We start from the raw sequence: 26858 nt of genomic DNA on the forward strand, positions 1-26858 counted from the left end.
ACCCAACGAGGAGTAGAAGGAATTGATAGGTAGTTTTTAGCAAGGATTTCACTACAAGTGTTGTAATATAGTTTTGATAGATAATTTGGTAGCAAGATAATTTTTAACAGGGTAACAAGTGACAAGATAGCAAGTAAGTAGCCCAATGCTTAATCCTGCTAATGACAAATCGGTGATACTTCTTATAGTGATTAAAGCGCTCTTCGGGACACAGGGAATATCGCCAGGTTACTTTCACCATGATTCATTGAAGTACGTTCATTGCCTTGATAAGTGTTATGTGGGTGGATGAGAGCTAAGGTACTATCCTAACTTGAACAAATACCTACTTATGATTATACTCTCCATGCAAGCATCCGCAACTACAAGAGAAGTAATTAAGATAAATCTATCCATAGCATTAAGCAACTGGATCCAAAACAGCCCCTTACGAAATAATTCATAAACTGGGATTTATGTTCTATCACTCCTGTAACCCATCATCTACAAAATAATTCCACAATGCCTTCCCCTATCCCAAACATGGTGAAGTGTCATGTAGTCGACATTCACATAACACGACTAGAGAAAGAACAACACAACATAATATCAAAACATTAAACGTGCATCGACTTCACATGATTACTAGCAACAAGGCTTCTCTCGTGTCCACAAGAATAAATAGAGCTACTTACAAATCATCATATTGATGACGAAAAGGGTTTCCCCCCGCTTTATATTATAAAGCACCAACACAACATCTAAGCATCCGATACAAACGCACGCTACACACACCCAAGGCAAGATACACGAATGCCGGGCACCGACACACAACCTCAACGACTACAAGGCACCTAGAAGATGAGCAAAATGGATCCGCTTAGAGCCGACGGACACCACCACCACGAGGAGCTTCACCTCCTCTGCCGCCACCCCTATCCGCGATCGCCCACAGCCATGCTACCCGAGCGGCCATGGTTGCCTGCGCCCATCCGAGCCACGCAATCCGCCCACGATCAACATGACTCCCACCGCCAGGGCTGCCGCCCCGCCATGAGACCACCCCGAAGCTACCAAAGGCCATGACTTTGCCCAGATCCGCGACCCCAACCACCTCCAGAACTACCGGCGGCCAACCTGCCTCGAGATCGGGCGACCGCAACCTCACCGTCGTCCATAGTTGACCCGACGTGGTTTCCCTTATTCATATTTGAATGGTTTGGTGGTGATCCATATCCGATCAGCCCGGGTGGTGGAGGCTACAGATTGTGCTGCAGTGACCTCCTGGGGCTCCACGATGGTAATGGTCATTGAAAGGTCTTCGGGAGGATTCATCTCTTCAGATTCGATGGTGGGATATAATGGTGAGCTGCAAACTATGGACGAAGGCTTGATATAGATCGTGGAAAAGTGGTGGCAACAACACATGAGTAACTTCTATGGTACTACGTGCACCCAGTCTTGAGCTTCGGGGTGAAAGCCTTGGTGTGACCCAATTGGTTATGCATGGCAATGGGAACATTTTTTGCATCGTTTTCTTATTGAAGGCATTGCTCGGAAAACCTAGACTCTAGCCTTGGTGATTGGATCCAGTGACGATGGCGTTTGAGCGCTTGTTTTGTTCCTGAAGGCATTGTTGTTGAAGAATTTCGTCGTCTATGTGATGTCATAAAATAAAATGGTTGGTGAGGATATGGTAATTGTTGTAGTTTGCCGATCACATATATGATTGCTAGGCTGTTTTTTCTTTTTCTCTCCCCTACACAGCTTTGGTCTTGTAAGACTTGCTAGTTGCCGACGTGGCTTTATGTGTGTGTTGGGGTTGGTTGTGTCCATCTTATTTATGCAAAGGTCGGGTGTATGTTGATGGTGTTTGTATTCTCTTGATGCTTCATTTTGAGACAATAAAATCCACCCTTTACGAGAAAAATCTAATATCGTATATCTTAACACATTTTTTTATAAAGTTCTTTTTAGCAAAGAGTATCAAATCCATTATAAAGATTTGCCAGAAATACAAAACACCTCAAACATAAAAATTACATCGAGGCCCATGGACCATCGAACGACCATTGCCGCCGCCAGAACGAGCCACCGACAAGCCGCTATCGCCGCTCCCATACCGGAGCCGGCCTGACCTTGTCGATGACAGCCGGGAAGTCTTCGTGCACGTGCCCCTAAGAACCAGTGCCCCGGAGTTGTAGTCGTCGTCGTTGAATCCTTGAATAGATATGAAGAAATTGACACGAAATATCATACTTGCGTACGCACGGAAACCCTAACCTCGCCACCCCGAGGAGCTGGCAAGAATCTATACCGGAGCTCCATCTAATCCGTCCCAACGGATAAATTTGAGGAGGATGGGAGCCCGGAAGACCAACTCGAAGAAGAAGCGTCGCCATCCATCCAAAAACCACCCCTAGGAGGACTAAAACACTACCTATCTACTAGCTGGATTCGGGGCACCAGAAATCCCCTCCCCGCCACCGGCCGCCGAAGCGACAGGCGGAGGGGAGGCGAATCCACCGACTCGCCAGTGGACATTGAGGGGAGGAAGAGTTTTTCTAGTCGCCTTGCGAAAGGGGAAAGGAAAGCTACACAAGCCACGCCAACTTGACACAAAGAACCCATTTTTCTATAAATTTGAACAAACTTAAGCAAATTTAACTTAAGACAATCTAAAATTTTAATTATTTTGAAACTGAGGGTCTAGTACTAGGAGTGTGATGCAAATACAGATGACTAGTTTGATCTAAACAGCTGTAAAAAAAGGTCTGACCATAGAAAAGCAAATAGTGAACAAGTTATTGCCGCCGACCCTTACCGTTGGGTGATGACGATGTGACGCAGATCACGGCCGTTCAAGCCAAACATAGTTAGACCTAATACAATACAAGATGTTTAGAGAAGATGCTTAGAGAAATATTCTTAAGCATCGACTTTTTTTTGTAGAAGCTAGTCGTTTAAAGAACTTAATTTATTTTATCAAGCACCTTTCATTATACATGGCCTTGAAAGATGCCCATTTAACTCTGGCACAAACCCAAAGCAAAATTGCGTCTGCTGGCTCTCGATTATAAGATTTGTGCCGAGTCAAATTTTACAAACTTTGACCAAATTTATATTTAAAAAATCAATATTTACAATATCAAATATACATAATATGGAACTCCATTGCATAATGAATCTAAAAATATTCATTTGGTATTGCAAATATTGGTATTTTTTTCTAAAAGTTTGGTCAAAATAGAGATACTTAGAATTCGGATAAAAGCTATATGGAGACTAAAAAGTAATGAAGGTACTCCTGCTTCATATTACTTGTATATGAAATGGATGTATCTACATGTATTTCAATGCTAGATACACCGTTTGAGCACGATTAATATGGAACGGAGGGAACATGATTACCAACAAGTCAGCGCCAATTTCAGTATCCCGCCCCTGTGCCGCTCGTCACACGTGGAACGGCTCCAGCGAGCCGTCGACCAAGCCTGCGCCGCAGCTCCCGTCTTCACCGTCATCGTCGTCCTCCCCGCATCCGTTCAGCCACGTGAGGTTCTTGGGGTCCTCCCGCAGCAGCATGGCGTCGTACCGCGTGCTCGGGAACGCGTCGGGCGCGGCGGCCGCGACCGCGACCTTGTTGGCTTTCCCAGCCGTGGACCGCCGGCGGCCCCTGGCGTCCGAGACCGTGGCCGCGGACCCTAGGTGGCTTCCGGACGCTGCGGATCGGACGCTCCGCTGCTGGGCGCCCTCCTTCACCGTGAGCTTCCGAGAGTCGCTCTTCGCGAGACAACGGCGCGTGCTCACGGCGGATGAGCCGAACCCCACGGTTCGACGGTGTGCGGCCTTCTCGTCGTGGATCTTTCGGCCGTCGACACCGCTGCTTGATAATCTTTTGCTGGCTAGCAAGTCCCCTCTCGGCGCGCTCCGGGAGGCAGCGGTCGCCAGGGATGTGGCCGTGCCGTTGCCGTGGCTCCTCTGCTTCACGGTCGCCGGCACGGGTCGCGTCTTGACCATACTGGGCGGCACGGCATGAGCCGTTGACACTGCATCATGACTCAGCTGGCCCGCGAACCTCGAACGTGCCACGGCGTTGGCGCCACGTCTGGTCAGCGCCGGTTGCTCTGACGCTGCTCTGGTAGTTGACTTGGGGCTGGAGGCGCCGGTCGTGGGAGCGCGTGGCCGCGACGACGACGATCCCTTGGGTTGGCTGGCACCACCGGAGCCGGAGGACAGCCGTCGTCCGTGTGTTTTATCCTGGGGAGGGGGCCGACAGGCGGCAGCAGCAGCTGGCGGGCGGGGGCTCGTCGCCGGCGTCGACTTCCCGGACGCGCTGCTCGTGGCTTTGAACGACGAGGAAGACGCCGACGACAGAGTCCTCCTGACGTGCGGCGGGCGACACGAGGACGCGAGCACCGTCGCGTTGAGCGACGAGCTGCTCCCCTTATCCCGGCGTGCCCGGGACAGCTGCACCATGAATGACCGCTAAGCTTTAGTCTGATCACTACGTCAAGAAACACTGGAAACGCGGACGGACGGACACACGTACCGGCGAATTGCTCTTGGCGTTCGACGCCGATGTGGCCCTCGTCAGCCGGCTCAGCGCAGGGGAGCACGAGAGAGGCGTCGCCGGAGGAGTCAGGAGCCTACGAACAACGATGAGCCGCAACAATGTCAGAGAAATAGATACTGGTAGCACGATGTTTCGCCATGGGCAGCTGATCTGAATGCCATCCACCATCATGAGAGCGTTTTATCTTACCAGTCATAGTCATGCTTCCCGACCTCCGCCCTGAGCTTCGCCTTTCCCCGCCGATCGGCGGCCTCTGCATTGCATTGGAGAAGCGCTCCTCACATCAGCATCAGAAGCAGCAAAAGAGGACGCTGGAGATAACTCAGGAGCAGGTACTTACTCTCGTCGGTTTGGCCGGAGAGGGCGGAGAAGAACTCGATGCTCTCGTCCTTGCCGGCGCCGTGGTGGCGCAGCAGGAGCTGCACCGCCGCGGCGGATGCCGACGCCTTCTTCGTCGTCCTCGGATGCGGATCACAGGGGAGCCTGCTGCTCATTTTTCTTTGCTTGCTTTCTTCTGTTCTCTCTGCGCTGCGGTGTTTTGCAACGGACGATTCTTGGCCGTGTTGCCGCGATGAGCACAATTGACTGATATGACAGGGGAAGGGGGAGCTCGTGATGTAGCTGTTCTACTAGTTTTTCTGCTGCACTGTCTAACCAGGTCACAAACTGTTTTCGGCTTTTAAATAAATAAAACTCCACTACAGAGGTCAACCCGTTATGAATCCATCCTACTCGAATTTGCATTTCTCTTCCCATTTCAGAGTGCATTATTATTTGTCCTGGAAATGTCCTTCATACTCAAGACTCACCAGACGTGCAAAGCACCCAAGATTCCCGAAAATAAATAAATAATACTAATATATACTCCCTCCGTTCCGATTTACTTGTCGTGGTTTTAGTTCAAATTTGAACTAAAACCACGACAAGTAAATCCGAACGGAGGGAGTAGTACCGTAAAGAGACGCACTGATCAAAATGAGAAGAGCACTTCGAATAACCAAGCGCATATGCAAACACAATTGACACATTTATCATACGAAATTGAAGAACATTTATTTATTTTCAGAATCAACACGTTTATTACTAATTCAGGGGAACAAAATGATGGATACTTTGATTCAGTAATGAGCCCCTCTCCCCCTAAAAGAGAGCACAACTCATTATTATTGTTGATAACCATATGTGAACCATTTTCTACACACTGAACAATCGGTACAGCCGCCCTGGTACGTGACCCATAAGTCCAAAAATGTACATACAGTATCTGTACTGTAACAACAGACAACGTACCACATCATTACGGCTGCACACCAGAAACCGAACTGCCTCTCTACAGTTGTAAACACACAGGTTTTGATACTATGAACATTGGACACCAAAAGAAGGTGGCACACACATGGCATAAAATGCAACTAATTCCCAAACCATTCGAAGCAACGGCAGAGGCCCCAGCAAAACCTCGAAGGGTAGTTCTGGACGAAAACATCCCTGCCATATCCAACGACATAGAAGATAAAAGATGGCTTACGGTGCGACATAGTGACATGGGTTACGGGCACGACCGAGATGATGTGTCTCTCCGAAATGACTATTGTGGATGGTGGAACTGGCAGCCGGTTAGCAACAACCTCCGAGGACAACTGGTTGAGTGGGTATGAATCGGCAAAGAAAGCAGGAGTGCATTGGTATGCCTGTATGTTGCATAGTTGCATCCCTTGCGCTCTGTGGAAAACTTCGTCAGGGACCGAACCAGTTTCTGCTGTTGCACTAACTTTTCTCGCTGTAAGCGTCTCCCTGGAAACAAAAGAAATTGCAAGTCAGACCAAGAGAGAACGGGGCACTCAAACAACTATGCAATGTAGTCCTTTCTTCTTCAGTTACCAAAGCAGTGCCAATAATAGCTTGTCAATTATGGTGTCAATATTATCACAAACCATAAACCCTTGCTTACTGAGGAAAACAATTGTACAAGACTACTCAGTATATCTCATGATTTTATGGTACATACTGCCCTACTGGTTTGCTGATAAATAAATAAAATGGTATAATAAAAAAAACTAAAAGGTACGAGTTAGTTTTGCAATTACGACTCACTGGAGGTTTTTATCTTGGACGCTTTACTAGATATGAGTGCATTCAGCGAAGAATAAAATATTACTAAACTACTACTAAAGAAAACATATAACCTGTCAAGAAAGTACTCCCTCCGTTCCATAATTCTTGTCATGGTTTAGTTTAAATTTGAACTAAAACAATGACAAGAATTATGAAATGGAGGGAGTATATTTTATGTACAACAGTTTACAGTAGAATAGGACTGAACTGAACGCAAAAATAAAGCATTGATTAATATCTCAAACGTTCATGAAAGCTTTTAAAACCAAACAGACTACTGAACTGCTATAACAGTTTTCCGTGATAGTTAACATTGTAGCAACATGATAGGTTCCACAAAGGCACTTACTAGTAACACATCTGTTTAAGTATATACATTAAATCTTTTGGTTCTCTATTCTGTGGTCAGTTGTCTAAATAAAAACTGATGGACTATCTTCAGAAAAATATGAATTAAATTACCATCGAACGCGAGCAATGCTTTGTGTAAGAAGGGAACCGCAGCCATTACATGTCCGGCATGTTACTAGGCCACGGGATCCACATTCTCTGCAGGGCAACACTCCTTGACCATTGCACATCCAACATCTGTGACAAAGGATGACATACAAGCCTATCAATATCTGAAATATGTGTTACCCTAGTTATGTACTTACTATGTTATGACAACAAAAGAGCTTCACTTATGGGACACTTGTATTCTGAGTTGAGGTGAATTACATATTGAAATACTCAATAAAGAGAAGCAGTGGAACTAACACTGAATCAGATTCATCTTGCTGAGCGAGTGAACCCCTGCCATCACATACACTGCACTGAGTCATTTGATTTGCCATGTAAAACCCGTACTGCCGACCAGGATTGCAAGTAGGACAAGGTACCTTTCCACGACCCTCGCAAGCTGTCAGAAACATGAGATCAGGGAAACTGAAATATTTTCAAAATCAGAAAGGCAGTGATGGATAAACTACGATATTTACTTTGCCAAAATTACAAAAGAAGATTAATGAGAACAAAGAACACTGACTAAACGTGCCCTATGTCCTAACTCCTAACAACTTTAAAGTAAGCCAAGACTAGTTAGGGTTCCAGAATAAGCAGAAAATAAACATTTAATTAGAAGGAAGTTCACCCTGTTTATTTCTTCTAGTTAGAACTGAGAAGACACCATCTTGACTCCACAGCTATTGCAGTCAACAAGGATTAGTGGGAAAAGCTTATAGGCGGCAATATGATTAAGAAGCTTATATATTTTTTGACTTATATATCGAACATCACTCAACAAATCTATATGAATGCTTTAAAAAAAACAAGTCTATATGGATCATGTCCATTTCTTTTCAACACATATAGATGAGCAAGGCGTCGCACTACTGGTCCATCAGATGAATGTTCCCATTAAAAGTATGAGTTAGGATAGTTGTCAGCTCCTATGTCATGTCTAGCGAAAAGTGTATTTATGGGTTTCTTTTTTCTAAAGGTTTTCTCCTAAATTGTGAACTTCCCATCATGAGGCAGCTTAAGATTCCAAACTGTATTTAAGTTGAATTGGCACTTATCGTACATGCTAAAAATAGTACAAGTGGACATTTTCAACTCTTATGTTATGATCTATGATCCCTAGATCATAACAGGGTAACTATGGCTGGGAAGATAGCCAAGACTGCCGCTTGGCTTGATTGGGGTGAGGTTAACCATAAATGGGGGAAAGGTACTCCAGGGGGAAGTTAGATAATTCGCACACGGTACCTAACTTCATACATAGCTGCCTGTCGGTTGGTACTCATAAAGTTGGAACTAGACAACACTGAACACTCTTACCTCTACTTATCTCAAACTGAAATCTAATCTCTAGGTAATCGACGATTTCCACTGCCACCTAGGCACATCTGGCCGGTTGTAGGGCCCAAGGCCACATCCCTGACTTCTACTTAACATAACACATAAGAAGGGGAAAAGGTAAAATCATGATATAGGGCCTCGGAAAACAATTTGAAAATTTTGGTCGATGCATATATTTAGATTGCAATGCCTAAAAGGATCTCTGAACAATGTAAAACGCAAAGGCAAAACACAAGATGCACCATAGTTGGAGACTACAAAATAGAAGTTATTTTCTTACGAGAACAAAAGAAAGATATTATGGGCAAAGCTCTATACTAAACTTATGCTTAAGTAAATTAAAGTCACAAAGTAAAAAGGCAAAATGAATGTTCTATTACGGCTAAAACAATTGAAAGCAAATTACGTGTGACTACATGATGTTCTGTTAAATGAATGCCATACCTGAGCACTTCTCAGTAACTTGTGAATGAGGAATCTTGACCCTTACTTCTTTCTCCGGTACAAAGAGCGGAGGAAACTCGGACCTCAAATCTAGTTCCCACACACCAAGGACAGGACCCTTGTCTCTCCCATCTACTTCCCCACCATGATAGGGTTCCCTTTCAAATATGGTGTCTCTTTGCTCGATGAAGGTTTCCAAGGTACCAACATATACGTCGCAGCAGTCCTTGATGGATGTAATCTTCCATGTCCGAGCAGGCCGGCTGCCCCAACAACATCGGTGCCCAACATGTTCGATTAGCATCTGCCGGACCTCCACCTCATCCAGTACACCCCTATCAGAAAATTTCAACATTCAGAAAAGATGTGAAAGTTCAACATTCATGACTACGGTGCTGTGTCTGCTCGCTAATTATCACTCGGCAACACTAGACAATTTTGACAAGAAGCAGCAGGCTCACCTCCTGACGCCCTGAGCAGGCTGGTAATCACCGCCGTACGGGTACGGCCCTTGAGAACCAATCGCCAAACCTTTACGGTGTAGAATGAACGCCCTTAGCTGTGATAATTACAATGGGGCAAAATGGTACAGTGGAAATGAGGAAGTAGCAGCGAGGATTACCATGCGTATGCGGAGGAGTGGCAGCAGTTGACGGGGATGGGGGGAGGACGGCGCTGTGGATGGACGGTGGGTAGACGGCGTCGTGGTGAGGATTGGGCGCCAGGGGGTAGTAGTTGGGGGAGGAGAAGGAGGCGGCGGACTTGACCTCGGCAGCGCCGACCTCCTCCCACCCTCCTCCGCCCTCGCGCAGCGCCGACGAGCTGCTCCGCCCCACGTGCTGGTGCTCCGCCGCTGAAACGAGATTCACACCGTAATAAGGGACGAGATCGCAGAGCGGGGTCAGATGTGTGGTCAGTTGGTTCGATGGCGAATGGAGAAGAAACCTGGCGACGAAGGTGAGAGGAGAGGGCGCCGCGGCTCCTCCTCCTCCTCGCCGGCCCCGCGCTCCGCCTCCATGGTCATCGGTGCCGCCGATTCGGTTGGATCCGACGCAATGGGATTGGCCACGAGCGGGAGGAAATGGCTGGGATAGTCATAGCCGCCAAGGAAGCAAGTCAAATCCTCCCTCCTTCCGCGAACTGCCTCCTCTTCTTCCCTGTCACATCAAATCGGTGCCCCAATTCGACGACGACGATAGAGAATAGAGATGATGAACTGATGAAGCTTCCTTGCTAGGGGGTACCACGTGACACATGTGAAAAGCAATTCAAATAATTCAAAAAAAGCAAGCTAGGAGCTTTCTCAGGGATCCAACACATTATATATCATCCTAAGCTGCTAAATATGAGAAGACCATTTTGAATAACCAAGAACAGATTAAAGATAATTGACACATTTATATTGTGGAATTGAAGAAGACTTATTTATTTTGAGAAACAGCACATTCAGTTCAGGGGAACCAATTATGGACAGTTGATATCGGATATCTCATTATTATTACTCATAACAAAATGTGAATTATTTCCTACACATCAAACAATCGGTACAGTACCGCTGTACATGATCCACAAGCCCAAAATGTACATACAGAAGCTTCTGTACTGTAACACTACAGATAACGTTGCACATCTTTACTGTTACACACCAGAAATCACACCGCCTCTCCGCAGTTACAAGTTTTGATATTATGAACATTGGACACCAAAACAAGGCGGCTCACACATGAACTAGTTCCCCAACCATTCGAAGCAACGGCAAAGGCCCCAGCAAAACTTCGAAGGATAGTCCCGTATGAACACATCCCTGCCATAGCCGACGACGTAGAAGCTAAAAGACCGTTTACGGTGAGACATTGTGACACGGGTCACGGGCACGACTGAGATGATGTGTCTCTCCGAAATGACTCTTGCGGATGGTGGAACTGGCAGCCGGCTAGCGGCAATCTCCGACGAGAACTGGTTGAGTGGGTATGAATCGGCAAAGAAAGCAGGAGTGCATTGATATGCCTGTATGTTGCATAGTTGCACCCCTTGCGCTCTGTGGAAAACTTCATCAGGGACCGAAGCAGCTCCTGTTGTTGCACTAACTTTTCTCGCTGTAAGCGTCTTCCTGGAAATAGAAAGAAATTACAAGTCAGACCAAAAGAAAAGGGGACCACACAGACACCTATGCAAAGTAGTCCCTTCAAAGTTCAAACCACTAAAACAACCATTAAAGATTAATTCTTCTTCAGTTATCAAAGCAGTATCAACATAGCTTGCCAATTATGGTGTGAATATTATCACAAACCATAAGCTCTTGATTAATGAGGGAAACAATTGCACAAGGCAGTATATCTCATGATTTTCTCATACATACTGCCCTACTGATTTGCAGATAAATAAAACATGTGGCATAAATAAAAAACTAAAAAATGAAGACTCACTTAGTTCTGCAATTATGACTCCCTGGAGTTTATCTATTGAAGCTTTACTTACTACTCCCTCCGTTCCAAAATAGATGACTCAACTTTGTATAAAGTTAGTACAAAGTTGAGTCATCTATTTTGGAACGGAGGGAGTAGATAAGAGTGCATTCAGCAAAGGGAAGAGTAAAATTTTATTACTAGTAGACTACTAAAGAAAGCATATAAACTGTCAAACATATTTTATGTACAACAGTTTGCAGTATATTAGGACTGAACCGAACACAAAAAATAAAGCATGGACTAAAATCTCGAATGTTCAGCAAAGCTTTTAAAACCATAACAGACTACTGAACTGTTATAACAGTTTTCCGTGATAGTTAGCATTGTAGCAACATGATAGGCTCCATGTAGGCATTTACTAGTAACACGTCTGTTTAAGTGTATACGGTCAAATCTTTTGGTTCTCTATTCTCTGGTTAACTATCTCAATAAAAACCGATGGACCATCTTTGGAAAAATATGAATTAAATTACCATCGAACATGAGCAGTGCTTTGTGCAAGAAGGGAACCACAGCCATTACATGTCTGGCATGTCACTAGGCCCCGGGATGCACATGCTATGCAGGGCAACATTCCTTGACCATTGCACATCCCACATCTGTGACAAAGGGAAACATACAAGCAGATCAATATCTGAAACAGAAATAAAAGTGGTATATGTGTTAGCCTAGTTATGTACTCCCTCCGTTCTAAATTACTCGTCGCAGAAATGGATGTATCTAAAACTAAAATACATCTAGATACATCCATACCTACAACAAGTAATTCGGAACGGAGGGAGTACTTGTGTATGTTATGACAATAAACGAGCTTCTTATGGCACACTTGTATTCTGAGTTGAGGTGAATTACGTATTGAAGAACTCAAAAAAAAAAGGTGGAACTAACACTGAATCAGATCCATCTTGGTGAGCGAGCAAACCCCTGCCATGACATACACTGCACCGAGTCATTTGATTTGCCTTGTAAAACCCGTGCTGCTGACCAGCATTGCAAGTAGGACATGGTGCCTCTCCACGACCCTCGCAATCTGTCAGAAACATCAGATCAGAGAAATTGAGAACTTCTCAAAATCAGAAAGGCAATGACGGACAAACTATGATATTACCTTGCTAAAATATACATACTAGTATGAAAGAAGATTAATGAGAAAAAAGAACACTTGCTAAAGGTTTGCTAAGTCCTAATTCCCAACAACTTGAAAATGAGCCAAGACTAGTTAAGGTTCCAGTAATAAGCAGATTATAAATATTTAATTAGAATGAAGTTCCCCTGTTTATTTCTTCTAGTTAGATTTGAGAACACAACATCTTGACTCTACAGCTATTGCAGCCAATAAGGATTAGTGGGCAAAGATTATAGGCGGCTACATGATATTAAGCAGTTTATATATTTTTAGACTTATATTGTACATCACTCAACAAGTCTATATGGATCATATCCATTTCTTTTCAACACAATAGATGAGCAAAGGTAATACGTCACACTAGTGGTGCAAGAGATGAATGTTCCCATTAGAAGTATGAGTTGGATAGTTGTCAGTTCCTATGTCATGTCTAACCAAAAGTGTATTTATGGGTTACTTTCTTCTAAAGGTTTTCTTTCAGATTGTGAAACTTCCCGTCGTGAGGTAGCTTGAGATTCCTAACTGTATTTGAGTTGAATTAGCACTTATAATACATGCTAAAAATAGTAAATAGATACTTGTGACAGCCATACAAGTAGACGTTTTCAACTCATATGTTATGATGATCATCATAACAGGGTAACTACAGCTGGGAAGATAGCCAAGACTGCCGCTCAGCTTGATTGGGCTGAGCTTAACCATACATGGGGAAAAGGAGCTCCAGGGAGAAGTTAGACAATTCACATTACTTGCATAGTTTGCACACAGTACCTAACTTTATATATATAGCTGGCTGGCGGTCGGGACTCATAAACTTGGAACTAAACAACAGTGAACACTCTTGTCTCTATTTATCTCCAAGAAAATGAAATCTAATCTATCTCTAGCTAATTGACGATTTCCACTGCCACCTTGGCACATCTGGCCAACGGTAGGGCTCAAGGCCACACCCCTGACTTCTACTTGACATAACACATAACAGGGAAAAATAAAGGTAAAATCATGATATAGGACCTGGGACCTGGGTAAACAATTTGAAAAGTTTGGTCGATGCGAACATTTAGACTGCAATGCCTAAAAGGATCTCTGAACAATATAAAATGCAAAGGCAACATAAAGGAAACACAAGATACACCATAGTTGAAGGAATTACTACAGAATAGAAGTTATTTTCTTACATGGAACAAAACAAAGATATTAGGGCAAAGGTCTATATACTGAACTTTACTTACTAAAATAGGTACATAAAAATGTTATCCTCACCAAGTAAAAAGTCAAAACAAATGTTGTATTACGGCTACAACCTATGAAAGCCAATTATGTGTGACTACATGATCAGTTAAGTGAATGTCATACCTAAGCATTTTTCAGTAACTTCTGAATGAGGAATCTTGACCATTACTTCTTTCTCTGGTACAAAGAGCATTGGAAACTCGGACCTCAAATCTAGTTCCCACACACCAAGAACAGCACCCTTGTCTCTTCCATCTATTTTCCCACCATTGTAGGGTTCCTTCTTTAATATGGTGTCTCTTTCCTCGATAAAGGTTTCCAAGGTTCCAACATATACATTGCAGTCCTCGATGGATGTAATTTTCCATGTGCGACCAGGCCGGCTTCCCCAACAACATCGATGTCCAACATGTTCAATTAGCAGATGCCGAATCTCCACCTCATCCAGTACATCCCTGTTGGAAAAATTCAATCATTCAGTTGAGTGATCTTATATGAAAAATTCAGTGGGGTGATAGACGATCCACCATCGTGTTTGAGGAAAACAAGCACAATTTGCAACAACATAACAGGACAGAAGGGAAATATTGCCTCTTCTTGACCATCCATACAAAATACAAGATAGAACATATGACCAGTCTAGTTACATCATTAAGCTCCAAACACTGACCAAATGAATATTGAGTTTGGAAGCTAAACTAAAAGGGTTACTGTTGTATTAGATCATGTCAATACTAAATATTCGGCCAATTTTAGCCAGGTCGTACCAGACCACAGCGAGCACCATGACTGATGTAGTAAATTCCTACAGCATTATTTTAGCTGAAGCCCAGTGCATAACAAGATGTGGAAGTTAACTTAGCAGCCAGGCTGACAACATTCATGACTACGGGACTGTGTCTGCTCGCTATATTATCACTCAGCAACACAGCCATTAAAACAATTTTGAGAAGAAGCGCTCACCTCGGGACGCCCTGAGAAGGCTGGTAATCACCACCGTACGGCCCTTGAGGAACAATCGCCAAACCTTGCGCTGTTGGAACCCGTTGTTTGTTAGCCACAAGTACAATGGGGCAAAACTGGTAGAAATGAAGAAGCACCAGCGAGGATTACCATGCGTATGCGGAGGAGTGGCAGCAGACGACGGGGACGGGGAGAGGACGGCGCTGTGGATCGACGGAGGGTAGACGACGGCGTCGTGGTGAGGATTGGGCGCCGAGGGGTAGTAGTTGGAGGAGGAGAAGGAGGCGGCGGACCTGACCTCGGCGGCGCTGACCTCCGCGCCCCCGCCCCCGCGCAGCGCCGACGAGCTGCTCCGCCCCAGGTGCTGGTACTGCTGCTGGTGCTCCGCCGCTGAAACGAAATCCACACCGTAATAAGGGACGAGATCAGATGTGCGGGGGGTCGGTGGGTTCGGTGGCAGAGGGAGAACCTGGCGACGGAGAGGGTGGGAGAAGGGGGCGCCGCGACTCCTCCTCCTCGCCGGCCTCGCGCTCCGCCCCCATGGTCATCGGACGGTGGCGCTCCGGTTGGATCCGCGGACTGGGATTGAGCTGGGCTCAGCTGGGCGGGGGGGATGGCTGGGATTATTATAACAGCCTGCGCATCAGCCTTAGCCGCGAAGGAAGCGAGTCAGGTCCTCCCTCCGGGAACTGACTCCTCCCTGTCTGTCACGTCAAATCACTGTCCCCGACGCGTCGACGGCGATGGAGACGACGCTCGGGCAGCCATCCTAGCTGGCACATCCGACTTTTTTTTAGTAGGCACGTCCGACATTTTCAGACAGAAACATACGTGTGCTGAGAAAACAAAAGAAGCCCACGGGCCGTGTGGCGAGCCCAAGCCCGCGGCCGTGCCAGCCCATTCGCTGCCGCTGCCGCCGCGTGATGACACACCGGAGATCGCCGCCGCCGGCCGTACCAGCACGGCATCGGAGCCACCGCCTTGTTCGCGTGGTGCTCGCCGTCGCTGCACTGCTCCTGCCAGCGGCGTGTGGGGTCAGAGGCGGGAGGCGTAGTCCGTGGCCTCCGTGGGCTGCGCCGCCACCCGCGTCATGCTACTGTTTCTACCTTCGACATGCTCTTGTCATCGCAATCACCGGATAGTTTACAGCGAGGATTCTACCGCACCATGTGCTGAAGGTCAGTTATCTGCCTCATTATTTTTCCTGGATTACAGACACTTGGCGATCGTATCTTCATTCAGTGCATCGATCAGCTTATCCACACCTTTTTTTTCCCTACTGCTCTCACTGTAAACTATCTTGCTTCAGTCAGTGCCTCCTCGGAATATTCAGAAATGATCTTAGATCTTCATGGGCGGAATCTGATTAAGTCATGTAGTTCTAGTTCTATCCCCTGCGCCTCATCCACTCTTTCCAACATCTGTCGATGAAAGTAATCACAGTGACACGCAACTAGGAGTGTGATGCAAATATAAAGGACTCATTTGATCCTCCTGCGGCAGCTACAAATGGAAGTACACTTAGACCGGTATTGGGTATTTGGGTTCTTACGCAGATTTTGCACTAGATTTTCTTGCAACATACCATATGCCTCAAACTTATCACTAGGAAGACGCCTGTGGTATCTCTACTGTAACATGATGACATCTTCTTCTCTTCAACTGTGATGACCTGTTTACTTGCTTTTAACATATGACCATTATCTATTTATCTTGAGCGCAAGCGTCTGTTTTGTATCGCTGCCGACCTTATGAGAATCTATGGAACCAGTTGGAAAACTAATCACTTAAATCACCCATAACATTATGTCGCAAACATTTGAAGACAAATGAATAAGTGTCCCACTTGCAGCCTGACTAATAAACAATAGAGATCTCTAAACAATATGATAATCCTTTATTCTCGCCACAACAGTTTTTCATTCATTCAAGAAAGGCAAAGTGGAAGTCCCACTACCATCTATTAGTGTCTCGTAGTCAGTCAAAACTCAAAACCCATAAGTTCTTTTGCTCTTGCCACAAGATCGGAGAGAGGCATGCTGTACTCCATGAATCCTTCATCGCCCAAGAAAAGCCTGTAGTTCTCAGCCTTTGATGGTGTTTGTTCTACCATTGACAGTGCATCTGTCATCCCGAATGTGTTGAAGCAATCTGCATAGCAAGAATTATACTCCATCATGTGTATGACTTGCTCGAGTATCACTCTCCTGATCCCAGGACTATGAGCACTAGGTTTCATGTTTGCTTTTAGTGTGTCGACAAGCCTCTTGGCAAATCTCTGCTTAATCTGACCAGCGTCTAGTTCTCGGGTAAAGTCTTCAGGAATAACTTTACATATCTGTGAACTAAGCCCAATCAGGATCTCTAGTTCTGCCCCATCCGCGTCCAGTATTCTTTCCAACACCTGTAATGAGATGTATCATTATCAGTTAAAAATTGACGTGTATCTCTATCTATAGTCCAGTGGTAAATGAGTGAGCAAAAAATAAAGATCAAAATTTTACTGAAACCTTGCGCACAAGAACATACAAAACATGGTAAATTTTATTATGCATCTCTATTAGTGTACTTGTTGCTCGAATTAGCAGGGCTCACCTCTCTCAAGGTATGAGATAGTTCCTTCAGGTCTGACTCTCTGAGCTCGGATCTAGCATGCAGGCACAGATTACGCAGCAGGCTTGCCGCCACATATATGTACCTTTTATCATGGATCAAGATTTTGAGTTCCTTCATGAACCATGGCTCCTTCAATATAACCAAACAGTTTTGGGCACTTTGTATTGTCAGCATTGCCAATGCTTGCCCGGCGACCTTCCGTGACAGGTGATCATCATTGGTACTAATGGTTCCTTCTGAGTAGAGAAATGCCTGCATCAGCTTGGTGATGATTGTTTGGAAGCGACCAATTTCCTGCCTTGTTTTCTCATCAACGGCAATGTTTCTGAGGATTCCCGCCACCAACTTTCTCGATATCTGGCTGCTCTTGTCGTCTCCAAGGATACCTGAGAGGTTACTCAATAGGAAGGGGTGTTTTGATATCTTGTACCGCAGTGTGATGCCGGGTTCCCCGCCAATGCTTGTGAGCCTTTGCAGCACCTTCAGTGATGATTTGAGCAGGATCTCTTGTTGTGCCTTGGTATTCATCGTGTCACTTCTGCAGATTGTGAATCTTATGATCTTCGGGATGAGGTCAGCTGCTTTGCTGATCTCCACACAGTTGTCCTGGTCAACACCAGCAAGACTTTCAATAATTGACATGGCCAGTGCCGGTAGAAGATCGTGGTCTGTCCGCAGCTGTTCCTTGGGTATTGACCAGAATTCTGAAATATGCTGCCAGCATCTGAGCACGCACGAGTTCTGTTTGTTCATGCCAACTTCTTGGGTTGATCTGCTTTCTGTTTCCAGCAGGATATCAGTGTCCCGAAGTTGACCTTGTGTTTGGAATTGGTTATCAGACACCTCTCTGCTATCTTCTGTATTCAGAACTGGATCTTGTCTTCGCTCGTGTTCATCATCAGTGTCTAGGAGTGGGTTTCCTCTTTCCAGTCTGCGATCAGCGTCAAGAAGTGCAGATACAAGCTGCATTGTACCAGGGATAGTGCCTGCACGGAGGTTATTTGCAAGCTCTGCAGTGACCTTTGCGGCATATAATCTGATAGCTGTATCCTTTGGACTTGTCCAATCCAACATTCTGATTATTCTGGCCATCGTCTTGGTAGAAGTGGCGAGTTTTGAAAGGAGTTGTGCCTTGGTTGGTTGACTTTGCAGAAAGTTGTGCATCATTCGTATCCCGGCGAACTGATTCTTGGATGAATCCGAGTTCACAGAATCCATGGCAAAGGTGCTGAGGTTGATCTTCTTTGGAGCAAGCACACCCCCTTGCATGCATTTCTCTGACGCATATGCGTAATACATATTGACAGATTTCATTCCCCACTGACCTTTAAATCCACCACTGCGGACGAGGGATCTTCGAGGGATGAAAGAAAAGAATTCAAACACGCAAGCCATAGCATAGAGTGTTCCTTGTCCAAGCACCATCCCATAGAAGATTCCTAGAGACGCTTTAATGTTTTTTTGGCCAACCAAGCTTTCATCATATGCTGGCTCATTAGTATCATGTGGTATAAGCCCAATTAATGCTAGAATGACCCGCACAACTGCTGCTGGAATCTGTAAGTTGCCAAATGACACTATCACTAGTGCACATACTTCGATTGTGATCATCGTATATCTTTTATAATCCTTAAGCATGTACACCAGCATACCTAGAGCAGCAATCATGCACACGTTTATAATGACGTTGCGCCAAAATTCTTGTTTTCTGCCTAGAACACTGCCCACTAGTTTACTGATTCTTGTGAAGCGTGGGTTACTTATTGTTGCTACGAGGACTGCCACAAGTAGTACCGAAAACACTGCCCATTTAATCATTGATTTGTGTTCTGATATAGAGGGAGCTAGCAATATGATTGCAACTAATGGGCTCCATACTGATGCGGCATAACGCATCTGATTCCATACTCTTGGTGACACCTCAGACAATAATCGGACAAGTCCAACTAGTATTAGACTCATTAAGATCATCATGCTAGTGATCAGATACTTCTTCCAGATGATTTCCAGAATACCACAAAAACATGCAATTATAATCAGTCCACTCCAGCCAAGAGGCCTAAATGCTCCACGGGTATTAAAGAACAGTCGATAATCTAGTCTGTTCTTGTCGCGGCTGAACATCCTGAAATATGAATATGGTATCATTAGATGAAAGAAGAGAGTATTTTTTTCTACACCCAGGCACACTGCACCCCATATCCTTACCTTCCAACTTTGCTTTGAGATTTGTGCTAGCCAACTAACTTACTACATGAAAGTTTTTTTTTCTTTCTCTCAAATGAAACAACATATGGACTTCAAACTACACGCCAACATAACTTTAGAACTACAATGTGTGAAAATACTATCAGATTTTTTGGTCTAGCATAAATATACAAAATAATATATTTTAAGTAATAAATATTACTTCAAGTATTTATAATGCACGATAAAATAAGAACGTTTTTCCCACACCATAGTTATAATGTATTGTTGTCCTACAAAGTTTAAAGTTCATATATTGTTTTATTTGGGGGAAACAAAATAGAGAAAAATTCTTGCATTGATCATGATGCAGAAAATTCTTGCATTGTATGTGCGTCCTTGGGTGTTGTGTTGGGCTTGTGGTGCTGTGCCCACAGCTGAACCATTGTTGCGTGTGTGTTGTGTTTTGTGCGTCTATGTTGGACCTTCGTGCGGTGGCGTTTGGTGTGTTCGTGTTTCGAGTGGTACCTTATGAACTTTGTGCTTGGTGGATGCTTTATTTATAAAGCGGGGCGAAAGCCTTTTTCGGTAGTGCCTAGATAAGGGGTGCAGTGCACCTGGGCTCAACCACAACTTTCCCCATAATACAAATCCAGGATAACTAAACATAAGTTGCCTGGATTTCAATTTTGGGTCGGTTGAATTGGGGCAGAAGGAAGGAGGAGACGAGATGCAGCACCGAAGCCGCAGACGGTGGCCCCAGGACGAGCGTAGCAAGGCTTGGGGACATTGGCAAGGCCTCGATCGGAAACGAACAATAGCCGGAATGTCTCAGGCAAAGGCGAGTCGGAGGTTGGTGACTCGGGTGCGGGGTGGTGCAGGCTCGCCAGAGAAATCTCAGCCATAGGTGACGAAAGCAGGTGGTATCGGTTGGTGGCAGCAAGAGCGGCTGAAGGAGGAAGAGAAACAGTACCAGCGCGAGGTAGAAGAAGGTCTGATAGCCGTGCAATGTTGCCACGAACTCGACTTGCCACCAATTATTTCTTTGGCGACTTGTTCCTACTCGGCCCATACAAATCACAAGCCCGAGAGATACCTAAAAGAGTGTTGGTCTTCAGGTTTATGGCTAAAGTTTGGAACCTGCTTTTTTACAGAATGACTATAAGGGGGGCCCTACAGTATAGTTGGTGTAACAAACCCAAATACCTTGGCATGAACATCATGGCAGGGTCTATTATAGAAAAATACCTTGGTCTACATCCGATTGTAGGGGCTGATAGATCATAGTGTTTTCAATATATGATTGACAGGGTGTGTGCTCGATTGAGAGGTTGGAGCAAAAAGAAACTGCCTTTTGTTAGTAAGGAGGTTTTGGTCAAGGTTGTCGTCCAAGCATTACCATCATATGCAATGTCTGTTTTCAAGCTACCCATGAGAGTATGTAAAGGGATCACTACTGCTATGTTCTAGTACCGGTTGGGAGATGAGAACCAGAAGAACCATATGCATTGGTTTTCAATGGTGAAAGATGTGTGTTCCACAAAAGGAAGGTAGCCTGGGGTATAGGGACTTGCACTGTTTTAATTTAGCCTTCCTTTCTAAGCAATGCTAGAGGCTACTTTGTGAACCCGATTCCCTTTGTGCAAAAATCCTTTGAGCTAAGTACTTTCCTTCTGGAGATCTATTAAACCGTGAATTGAAAAAGGGCAGCTCTTATACATGGCAAAGCATTTGGTGGCTATATATCCAGACCTTCAGGCGACGACATATTTGGAGCGTAATGACAGGAAAATTAATATCTGGGATGACCCTTGGATCCCCTCCAGCCTTTTGAGGATGATTATGACTACAAGAAACAATTTTGTGGTGACGAAGGTATTTGAGCTAATGGTGGAGGGTGACCGTTCTTGGGACACTGAGCTGGTAAATGACCTGTTTTGGCTGATGGATGCTCAGCGGGTTCTACGAATCCCTCTAGCTCAGAACGTTACAGAGGATTTTGTTGCATGGCAGTTCAATAAATGACATGTTTTCAGTGAGGTCGGCATCAACATGGCAGGAATTTGAGTAGAACAAATCCACTTGGTCCCTCATCTAGCCCAACCTAGAATATCTTATGGTCTTTAAGTGTACTTGCTCAGGTGCAAATCCATTCTTGGCGTTCTCTCTTAGGTGCTATCCCCTGTTATGGAGGCTTGGTGAATCGACACATCCAAACAAAAGGGGATGCCCGTTATGCTGCATGGATTATGAAAGTATTCGGCATGCGTTTTTTCAGTGCCCGCGTGTTTGCGAAATCTGGCAACACTTGGGCCTCGGCCATGTCATGGATATTGAATGTATTGTTGATCGGGAAGGGTCTTCACTGTTTGCAGAACTATTGCTGGATAATTCACCGTCGGCGCCTCTCCTCCCAACTGTTCTCCGGGCTGATCTTATTGCCGCCACATACCGGTACGTTTGGTGGGAGCGTCAACAGGCTAGTCATGGCGAGAGAGTTCAACTCCCCATTAGATCTTCTCAAGCAATATCTGCGCTGGTAACAAACTTCTCATGGGTGAAGAAGAAAAAATAGTGCACCTGTTGGATGGACTCGACCGAAGGACGATTATGTAAAGCTCAATGGACATGCATTTTTTGATGTTGAGAACAAAACTGGAGGAACTACTGCAGTTCTCAAAGATGATTGGGGCTACTTTGTGGCCACTTCCAACCGAACACTAGTTGTTGTCAATGACGCGACGACGCCAGCGGCGATTGCCCTGAGGGACAACCTCTCACTAGCTAATTCTATGGGGTGCAACATGCTCATGGTGAACTCCGACTGCATGAAAGTTGTGGAGATCATGAAAAACAATGGACACTCACTTGGGCCTGCGGCAACGATCTACATGATTATTTCTTCCTTTGTCATGAGTTAGTAATATTTCTTTTGAATTTTTTTTCTAGGGAAGCCAGTATGGCGGCACATGTTCTAGCTAGTAAATCGGGGTTTAGCCATCTTGTCTGGCAAGAGGAACCTCCTTTATTTCTTGTGTCTGCTTCCAACCGAATACTAGTTGTTGTCAATGATGCAACGACGACAGAGACGATTGCCCTGAGGGACAACCTCTCACTAGCTAATTCTATGGGGTGCAACATGCTCATGGTGAACTCTGACTGCATGGAAATTGTGGAGATCATGAAAAACGATGGACACTCACTTGGGCATGCGGCGGCGATCTACGATGGCTGTTTCTTCCTTTGTCATGAGTTAGTGATAGTTCTTTGGGAAATGAATTTTGTCCTAGGGAAGCCAATATGGCGACACATGTTCTAGCTAGTAAACCGGAGTCTAGCCCTCTTGTCTGGCAAGAGGAACCTCCTTTATTTCTTGTGTGTGTCTTGTCAAATGATGTAAGCGGTTTGCCTTATGAATAAAAACCGTCATGAAGGCTCTCCCTCGAAAAAAGAGTCGTGGTGGGGGTGAGAGAGTCTAGGTGCATTGAAGAGAAGATTGTAAAGCTCTATACTACTCCCCCCGTTTCTAAATATAAGTCCTTCTAGAGATTTCGCTATAGAGACCCGAATGTCATTCGGATGTATATAAACGCCTTTTAGAGTATAGGTTCACTCATTTTGCTCCGTATGTAGTCTATAGTAGAATCTTTAAAAGAACTTATATTTAGAAACGGAGGGAGTACATGTCTTCTGGTATATTACTTAGGCTTATCTAAAAAATGCACTAAAAGGAGGGCACAATTGCAAGATTAATCCTGATCCGAACTCGAACTACCAAACGAAGTCTTTCTTGCTTAGGCAGCGCATCACTCCTCAAATTTTCACGCTACGCGCCTGCCGCCCTCCTGTGAATAGCATCTCCAATAGATTTACAGTATTGTTAAAAATCTAACGTCAAATTTTTAAGCGTGACAAATCCGACGTTTTTATGGCAATTTATGTTGGCGCGAGGATGCCAAATTTAGTTCGCAGGCATGGCAATTTCTTGGCAATAAAATGAACCGAGGCAGATTTGACATGCTTGCCAACTAAACTTGTCATCCTCAACAAACATAAATTGCTGTAAAAACGTTCAATTTGCCATGGTAAAAAATCTGGCATCAAATTTGTAGTTGAGTCGTGCTATATTTACTTGTTATTTTGTGTTGGTCAAAAATAGTTTCCCCTGACCCAACACAATGTCTGAAGTATCCCGGCCTGTTGTAGTTTCCAGATTATCTTAAGCATACGCTCTAAAAAAGATATGCATTTCTGTAAAGTTAAATCCTTTTGTCTCAAAAGATGAGTGTGTCAATGTTGCAAATGGAACCAAGCTGGAGTTTCTAGGAACGGAACCGGTGTCGAAGACGAGAAAGGGGGTCCCCTGATTCCGGTGTGGGCCTTTTTCGTTTTGATTCCCCCCGATTTGGCAGCACCCGAGCTTGACCTTTGGATGCCATGGCAGGACGCGGCGTCGCCGACGAGGGGCTCGTCGCAGGCGGGGATAGTGCAGCTCGGCGTGGCGTCACGGTCGGTGGGGAGGAAGAGATCAACTGGAGAAGAAGATAGGGAGCAGGCGAGCAGCGCCAAGAAGAAGAACATTGCCTGTCCAGAGACAGAGGAGAAAGAAGAGAGGCTACCTATGGATTTCGGGCGCTTCCCCTAATTTTTTCAGGCAACTGTGCCCTAGGCGGACCAATTTCGATCGTTGCAGACTTGCCGCGTAGCTGCGAGAAAACGTAAAAATGCTACCACCTGCTATTGGAATAATCTGCATACGGTGTAGACATACCTTGCGGCCTCTAAGAAAATTAAGATTGTCGCGAACATAAAATCTTCATCGGAGTGGAGTTCACTGGCGTAGCCGCCGAGCAGGACGACGGTGGCCCACGTGAATGCCAGTGTGCCAAGCGCGTTGCCCAGCCTCTCCATCAGCACGAAGGCAAGAACGAAGCGATTCAGCCATTTCTCCGGTGCGGCAACCTTGCCTTGCCCGGCGCCGCCGCCGGCTGTTATCTGGACAAGGTGCTCACCGCCCACCTCCGCCTCCGCCGTTGGCCATTGACCCCTTTAGCACCTCCGCTCAAGCTCGAAGAAGAAAACTTATCACACTTGTGTAAATGGCTTCACCGAATGACAATGGGTAAAGTAGATTCCTTGGAACATAAAGGCCTTTGATTCAAGTAAAATTGTACAGTGCGTCGGTGCCCCGGTCAATGGGGTGGGCCAGCAACGCCAAAGGCGCCCTCCTGTTCCTCGCTCATTGCTACCGCGTAAACTCTGTGGAAAACGAAGGAAAACCAGACGCGCACTGCATGCGTGCGTGAAGGTACTCTGATTCCGCTGTTGAATCACCGCAGCCACGGGCCCCGGCCGTGCTTCACCGCTCTGCACACTGTCTCATGCAGATGAATGCATTTTTTTTCCGATAAAAGGCGACTTCATTATCTTAAAATGTAGCATCAAACGGATACAAAGCATTATGAGTAATATCCGGCCTCTGCATAAATAAGATGCACACGGCCAAATTCAGAAGTCTGACAAAAATTCATGAAATAAAAATCGACAAATCGGCAACAGTAAAGTTCTTTAGATCGACATTATGCCTATGTCGAAGAGGGTGGTGGATCAATCCGTAGGTTTCGGCCACCCATGTTGGGAAAAAACCTCCGTAGCCACTTGCTCCAATTGCGTACACACCGCCATAAACAGCGGTTGGTACTCCGGCCGTTGTAGCATAGACCACGTATGTAGCGAGTGCGTACACCGGAAAATAACCTATAGAGGAGAGCATTTTTGTCATTAAAAACCAAATCATTTCTACATAGCCAAAGCGACCAAATTAAGGCATACGCTCCCACCCTTATTAGTGTTTGAAACCTATTTGTAATATCGTCCAACCAATGACCAAAAATATTGGCAACACTTGTGGGCGGATGCAAATTTGACGCTATTTGAATGACTGACCACGTAGAACGTGCAAACTTGCATTGAAAAAAGAGGTGTTTGATTGTCCCGTCATGAGTATAAAAAGAACACTTCTTACTCCCATGCCAGTTGCGCCGTGTGAGGTTGTCTTTGGTTAACACAACTCCCCTACGAAGATACCACATGAAGATTTCACTTTTAGTGGAATCTTAGACTTCCAAATTTTCTTATTATTACTCGTCGATACCTCAAAATGCGTGAGTGCACGGTACATAGAGTCTACTGTGAAAGACCCTGATATAGTAAGGTTCCAGCAAAACACATCCCGACCTTGTGTCAGGTTAATCGAATCCAGCCGGGATAAAAGATGATGCCATGACACAAGTCGGGGGCCAATCAAATCTCGCCTGAACGAAATATTCGGCGGGGAAGAACCGAGCACGTGCGCAATAGTATTATTCTTATCACGAGCGATGTTATATAAGGTTGGATAGTCTCTTAGACTGGCATTGCCTAGCCAGATGTCTTCCCAGAAACGAATCTCCGACCCGTCCTTTATCGCGAAAGACCCAAAGCGAAAGAGATGTTTCTTTGCCGCCATTAGGCCAGCCCAAAAGTGTGAGTCGCCAGGTTTCCAATATGCCTGTGATACTGCCTTTTGGCCTAGATACTTGTTGCGCAACATGTTTGCCAAACACCATCCTCGGTAAGAAGTTAAAATAACCATTTACTGAGAGGGCCTCATTCTTGACCTGCAGGTCATGAATTCCAAGGCCACCTTGGTCTTTAGGCCTACAAACCACGCTCCATTTGGCCAGCCTGTATTTTTTCTTTTCACCATCTCCTTGCCAAAAGAATTTGGATCTAAAGTAGTCTAGTCTTTGTAGGACCCCTTTTGGGAGTTGGAAGAAAGAAAGCATATAGAGAACCTTGTTTGTGAGGACGGAGTTAATCAAAACCAGCCGACCACCAACTGAGAGCAGTTTTCCTTTCCAACTGCTCAACTATTTCTCTAGACGCTCCTCCACATGCTTCCACTCTGCAATGGTGAGACGCTGATAATGAACCGGTATTCTCAGATATTTAATCGGGAATTGGCCAAAGTGCGCAACCAAACAAGTCAGCATAATCGGCCATCGCCTCAACGACTTCTCCAAAGCAAAATAATTCGCTTTTATGAAAGTTAATTTTGAGGCCCGACATTTGCTCAAACGCTGAAAGTAATAGCTTCAGATTTCGAGCTTTGTCTAGGTCATGTTTCATAAAAAGAATCGTGTCATCGACATATTGCAAAATAGAGAGTCCATCATCCATAAGGTGTGGCACTACTCCCACAATCTGTCCATCCTCCTTGGCGCGCTCAGTCAGAATAGACAGCATGTCAACAACAATGTTAAATAAC

At 45.2% G+C, this 26858-nt stretch overlaps 4 protein-coding genes across 4 annotated transcripts; all 4 read right to left on the reverse strand.

Moving 5' to 3' along the window:
• Nucleotides 1–2526: 2526 nt before the first annotated feature.
• On the reverse strand, nucleotides 2527–5419 carry LOC123187703 (mucin-19). Its single transcript, XM_044599619.1, has 4 exons — nucleotides 4896–5419; nucleotides 4745–4808; nucleotides 4532–4628; nucleotides 2527–4449 (listed from the first exon to the last, which is right to left on the reverse strand). The coding sequence occupies exons 1-4, from the start codon at nucleotides 5047–5049 to the stop codon at nucleotides 3436–3438; spliced, it is 1329 nt and encodes a 442-aa protein (XP_044455554.1). The 5' UTR covers nucleotides 5050–5419; the 3' UTR covers nucleotides 2527–3435.
• A 253-nt stretch (nucleotides 5420–5672) lies between these two features.
• On the reverse strand, nucleotides 5673–10192 carry LOC123187702 (protein SSUH2 homolog). The gene is made up of 7 exons (XM_044599618.1): nucleotides 9902–10192; nucleotides 9579–9809; nucleotides 9418–9487; nucleotides 8957–9291; nucleotides 7430–7571; nucleotides 7133–7258; nucleotides 5673–6349 (listed from the first exon to the last, which is right to left on the reverse strand). Exons 1-7 carry the CDS (start codon nucleotides 9978–9980, stop codon nucleotides 5968–5970), a joined length of 1365 nt encoding a protein of 454 aa, XP_044455553.1. The 5' UTR covers nucleotides 9981–10192; the 3' UTR covers nucleotides 5673–5967.
• Nucleotides 10193–10425: 233 nt separating this feature from the next.
• LOC123187700 (protein SSUH2 homolog) lies at nucleotides 10426–15496 on the reverse strand. The gene is made up of 7 exons (XM_044599617.1): nucleotides 15216–15496; nucleotides 14897–15136; nucleotides 14747–14816; nucleotides 13907–14238; nucleotides 12313–12454; nucleotides 11898–12023; nucleotides 10426–11066 (listed from the first exon to the last, which is right to left on the reverse strand). The coding sequence occupies exons 1-7, from the start codon at nucleotides 15292–15294 to the stop codon at nucleotides 10685–10687; spliced, it is 1371 nt and encodes a 456-aa protein (XP_044455552.1). The 5' UTR covers nucleotides 15295–15496; the 3' UTR covers nucleotides 10426–10684.
• Nucleotides 15497–16582: 1086 nt separating this feature from the next.
• Nucleotides 16583–24777, reverse strand: LOC123187704 (uncharacterized). The gene is made up of 3 exons (XM_044599620.1): nucleotides 24321–24777; nucleotides 17342–19487; nucleotides 16583–17150 (listed from the first exon to the last, which is right to left on the reverse strand). Exons 1-3 carry the CDS (start codon nucleotides 24458–24460, stop codon nucleotides 16728–16730), a joined length of 2709 nt encoding a protein of 902 aa, XP_044455555.1. The 5' UTR covers nucleotides 24461–24777; the 3' UTR covers nucleotides 16583–16727.
• Nucleotides 24778–26858: the final 2081 nt, after the last annotated feature.

The sequence above is a fragment of the Triticum aestivum genome, chromosome 2A (assembly GCF_018294505.1).
Source record: "Triticum aestivum cultivar Chinese Spring chromosome 2A, IWGSC CS RefSeq v2.1, whole genome shotgun sequence".
Classification (NCBI taxonomy): Eukaryota; Viridiplantae; Streptophyta; class Magnoliopsida; order Poales; family Poaceae; genus Triticum; species Triticum aestivum.

Coding starts and splice junctions, on each gene's coding strand:
- LOC123187703 (XM_044599619.1), bottom strand. CDS start 5,049: ATGAGCAGCAGGCTCCCCTGTGATCCGCATCCGAGGACGACGAAGAAG. Junction 4,809..4,895: donor CTCCGGCCAAACCGACGAGA/GTAAGTACCTGC, acceptor AATGCAATGCAG/AGGCCGCCGATCGGCGGGGA. Junction 4,450..4,531: donor ACGCCAAGAGCAATTCGCCG/GTACGTGTGTCC, acceptor TTCATGGTGCAG/CTGTCCCGGGCACGCCGGGA.
- LOC123187702 (XM_044599618.1), bottom strand. CDS start 9,980: ATGACCATGGAGGCGGAGCGCGGGGCCGGCGAGGAGGAGGAGGAGCCG. Junction 9,488..9,578: donor CACTCCTCCGCATACGCATG/GTAATCCTCGCT, acceptor TACACCGTAAAG/GTTTGGCGATTGGTTCTCAA. Junction 7,572..8,956: donor AGTTACTGAGAAGTGCTCAG/GTATGGCATTCA, acceptor TGTTTCTGACAG/CTTGCGAGGGTCGTGGAAAG.
- LOC123187700 (XM_044599617.1), bottom strand. CDS start 15,294: ATGACCATGGGGGCGGAGCGCGAGGCCGGCGAGGAGGAGGAGTCGCGG. Junction 14,239..14,746: donor CCTTCTCAGGGCGTCCCGAG/GTGAGCGCTTCT, acceptor TTTTTCCAACAG/GGATGTACTGGATGAGGTGG. Junction 11,067..11,897: donor AGCACTGCTCATGTTCGATG/GTAATTTAATTC, acceptor TTCTATTTCCAG/GAAGACGCTTACAGCGAGAA.
- LOC123187704 (XM_044599620.1), bottom strand. CDS start 24,460: ATGGAGAGGCTGGGCAACGCGCTTGGCACACTGGCATTCACGTGGGCC. Junction 19,488..24,320: donor ATTTTCTTAGAGGCCGCAAG/GTATGTCTACAC, acceptor TTCATATTTCAG/GATGTTCAGCCGCGACAAGA. Junction 17,151..17,341: donor TATCTCATACCTTGAGAGAG/GTGAGCCCTGCT, acceptor ATCTCATTACAG/GTGTTGGAAAGAATACTGGA.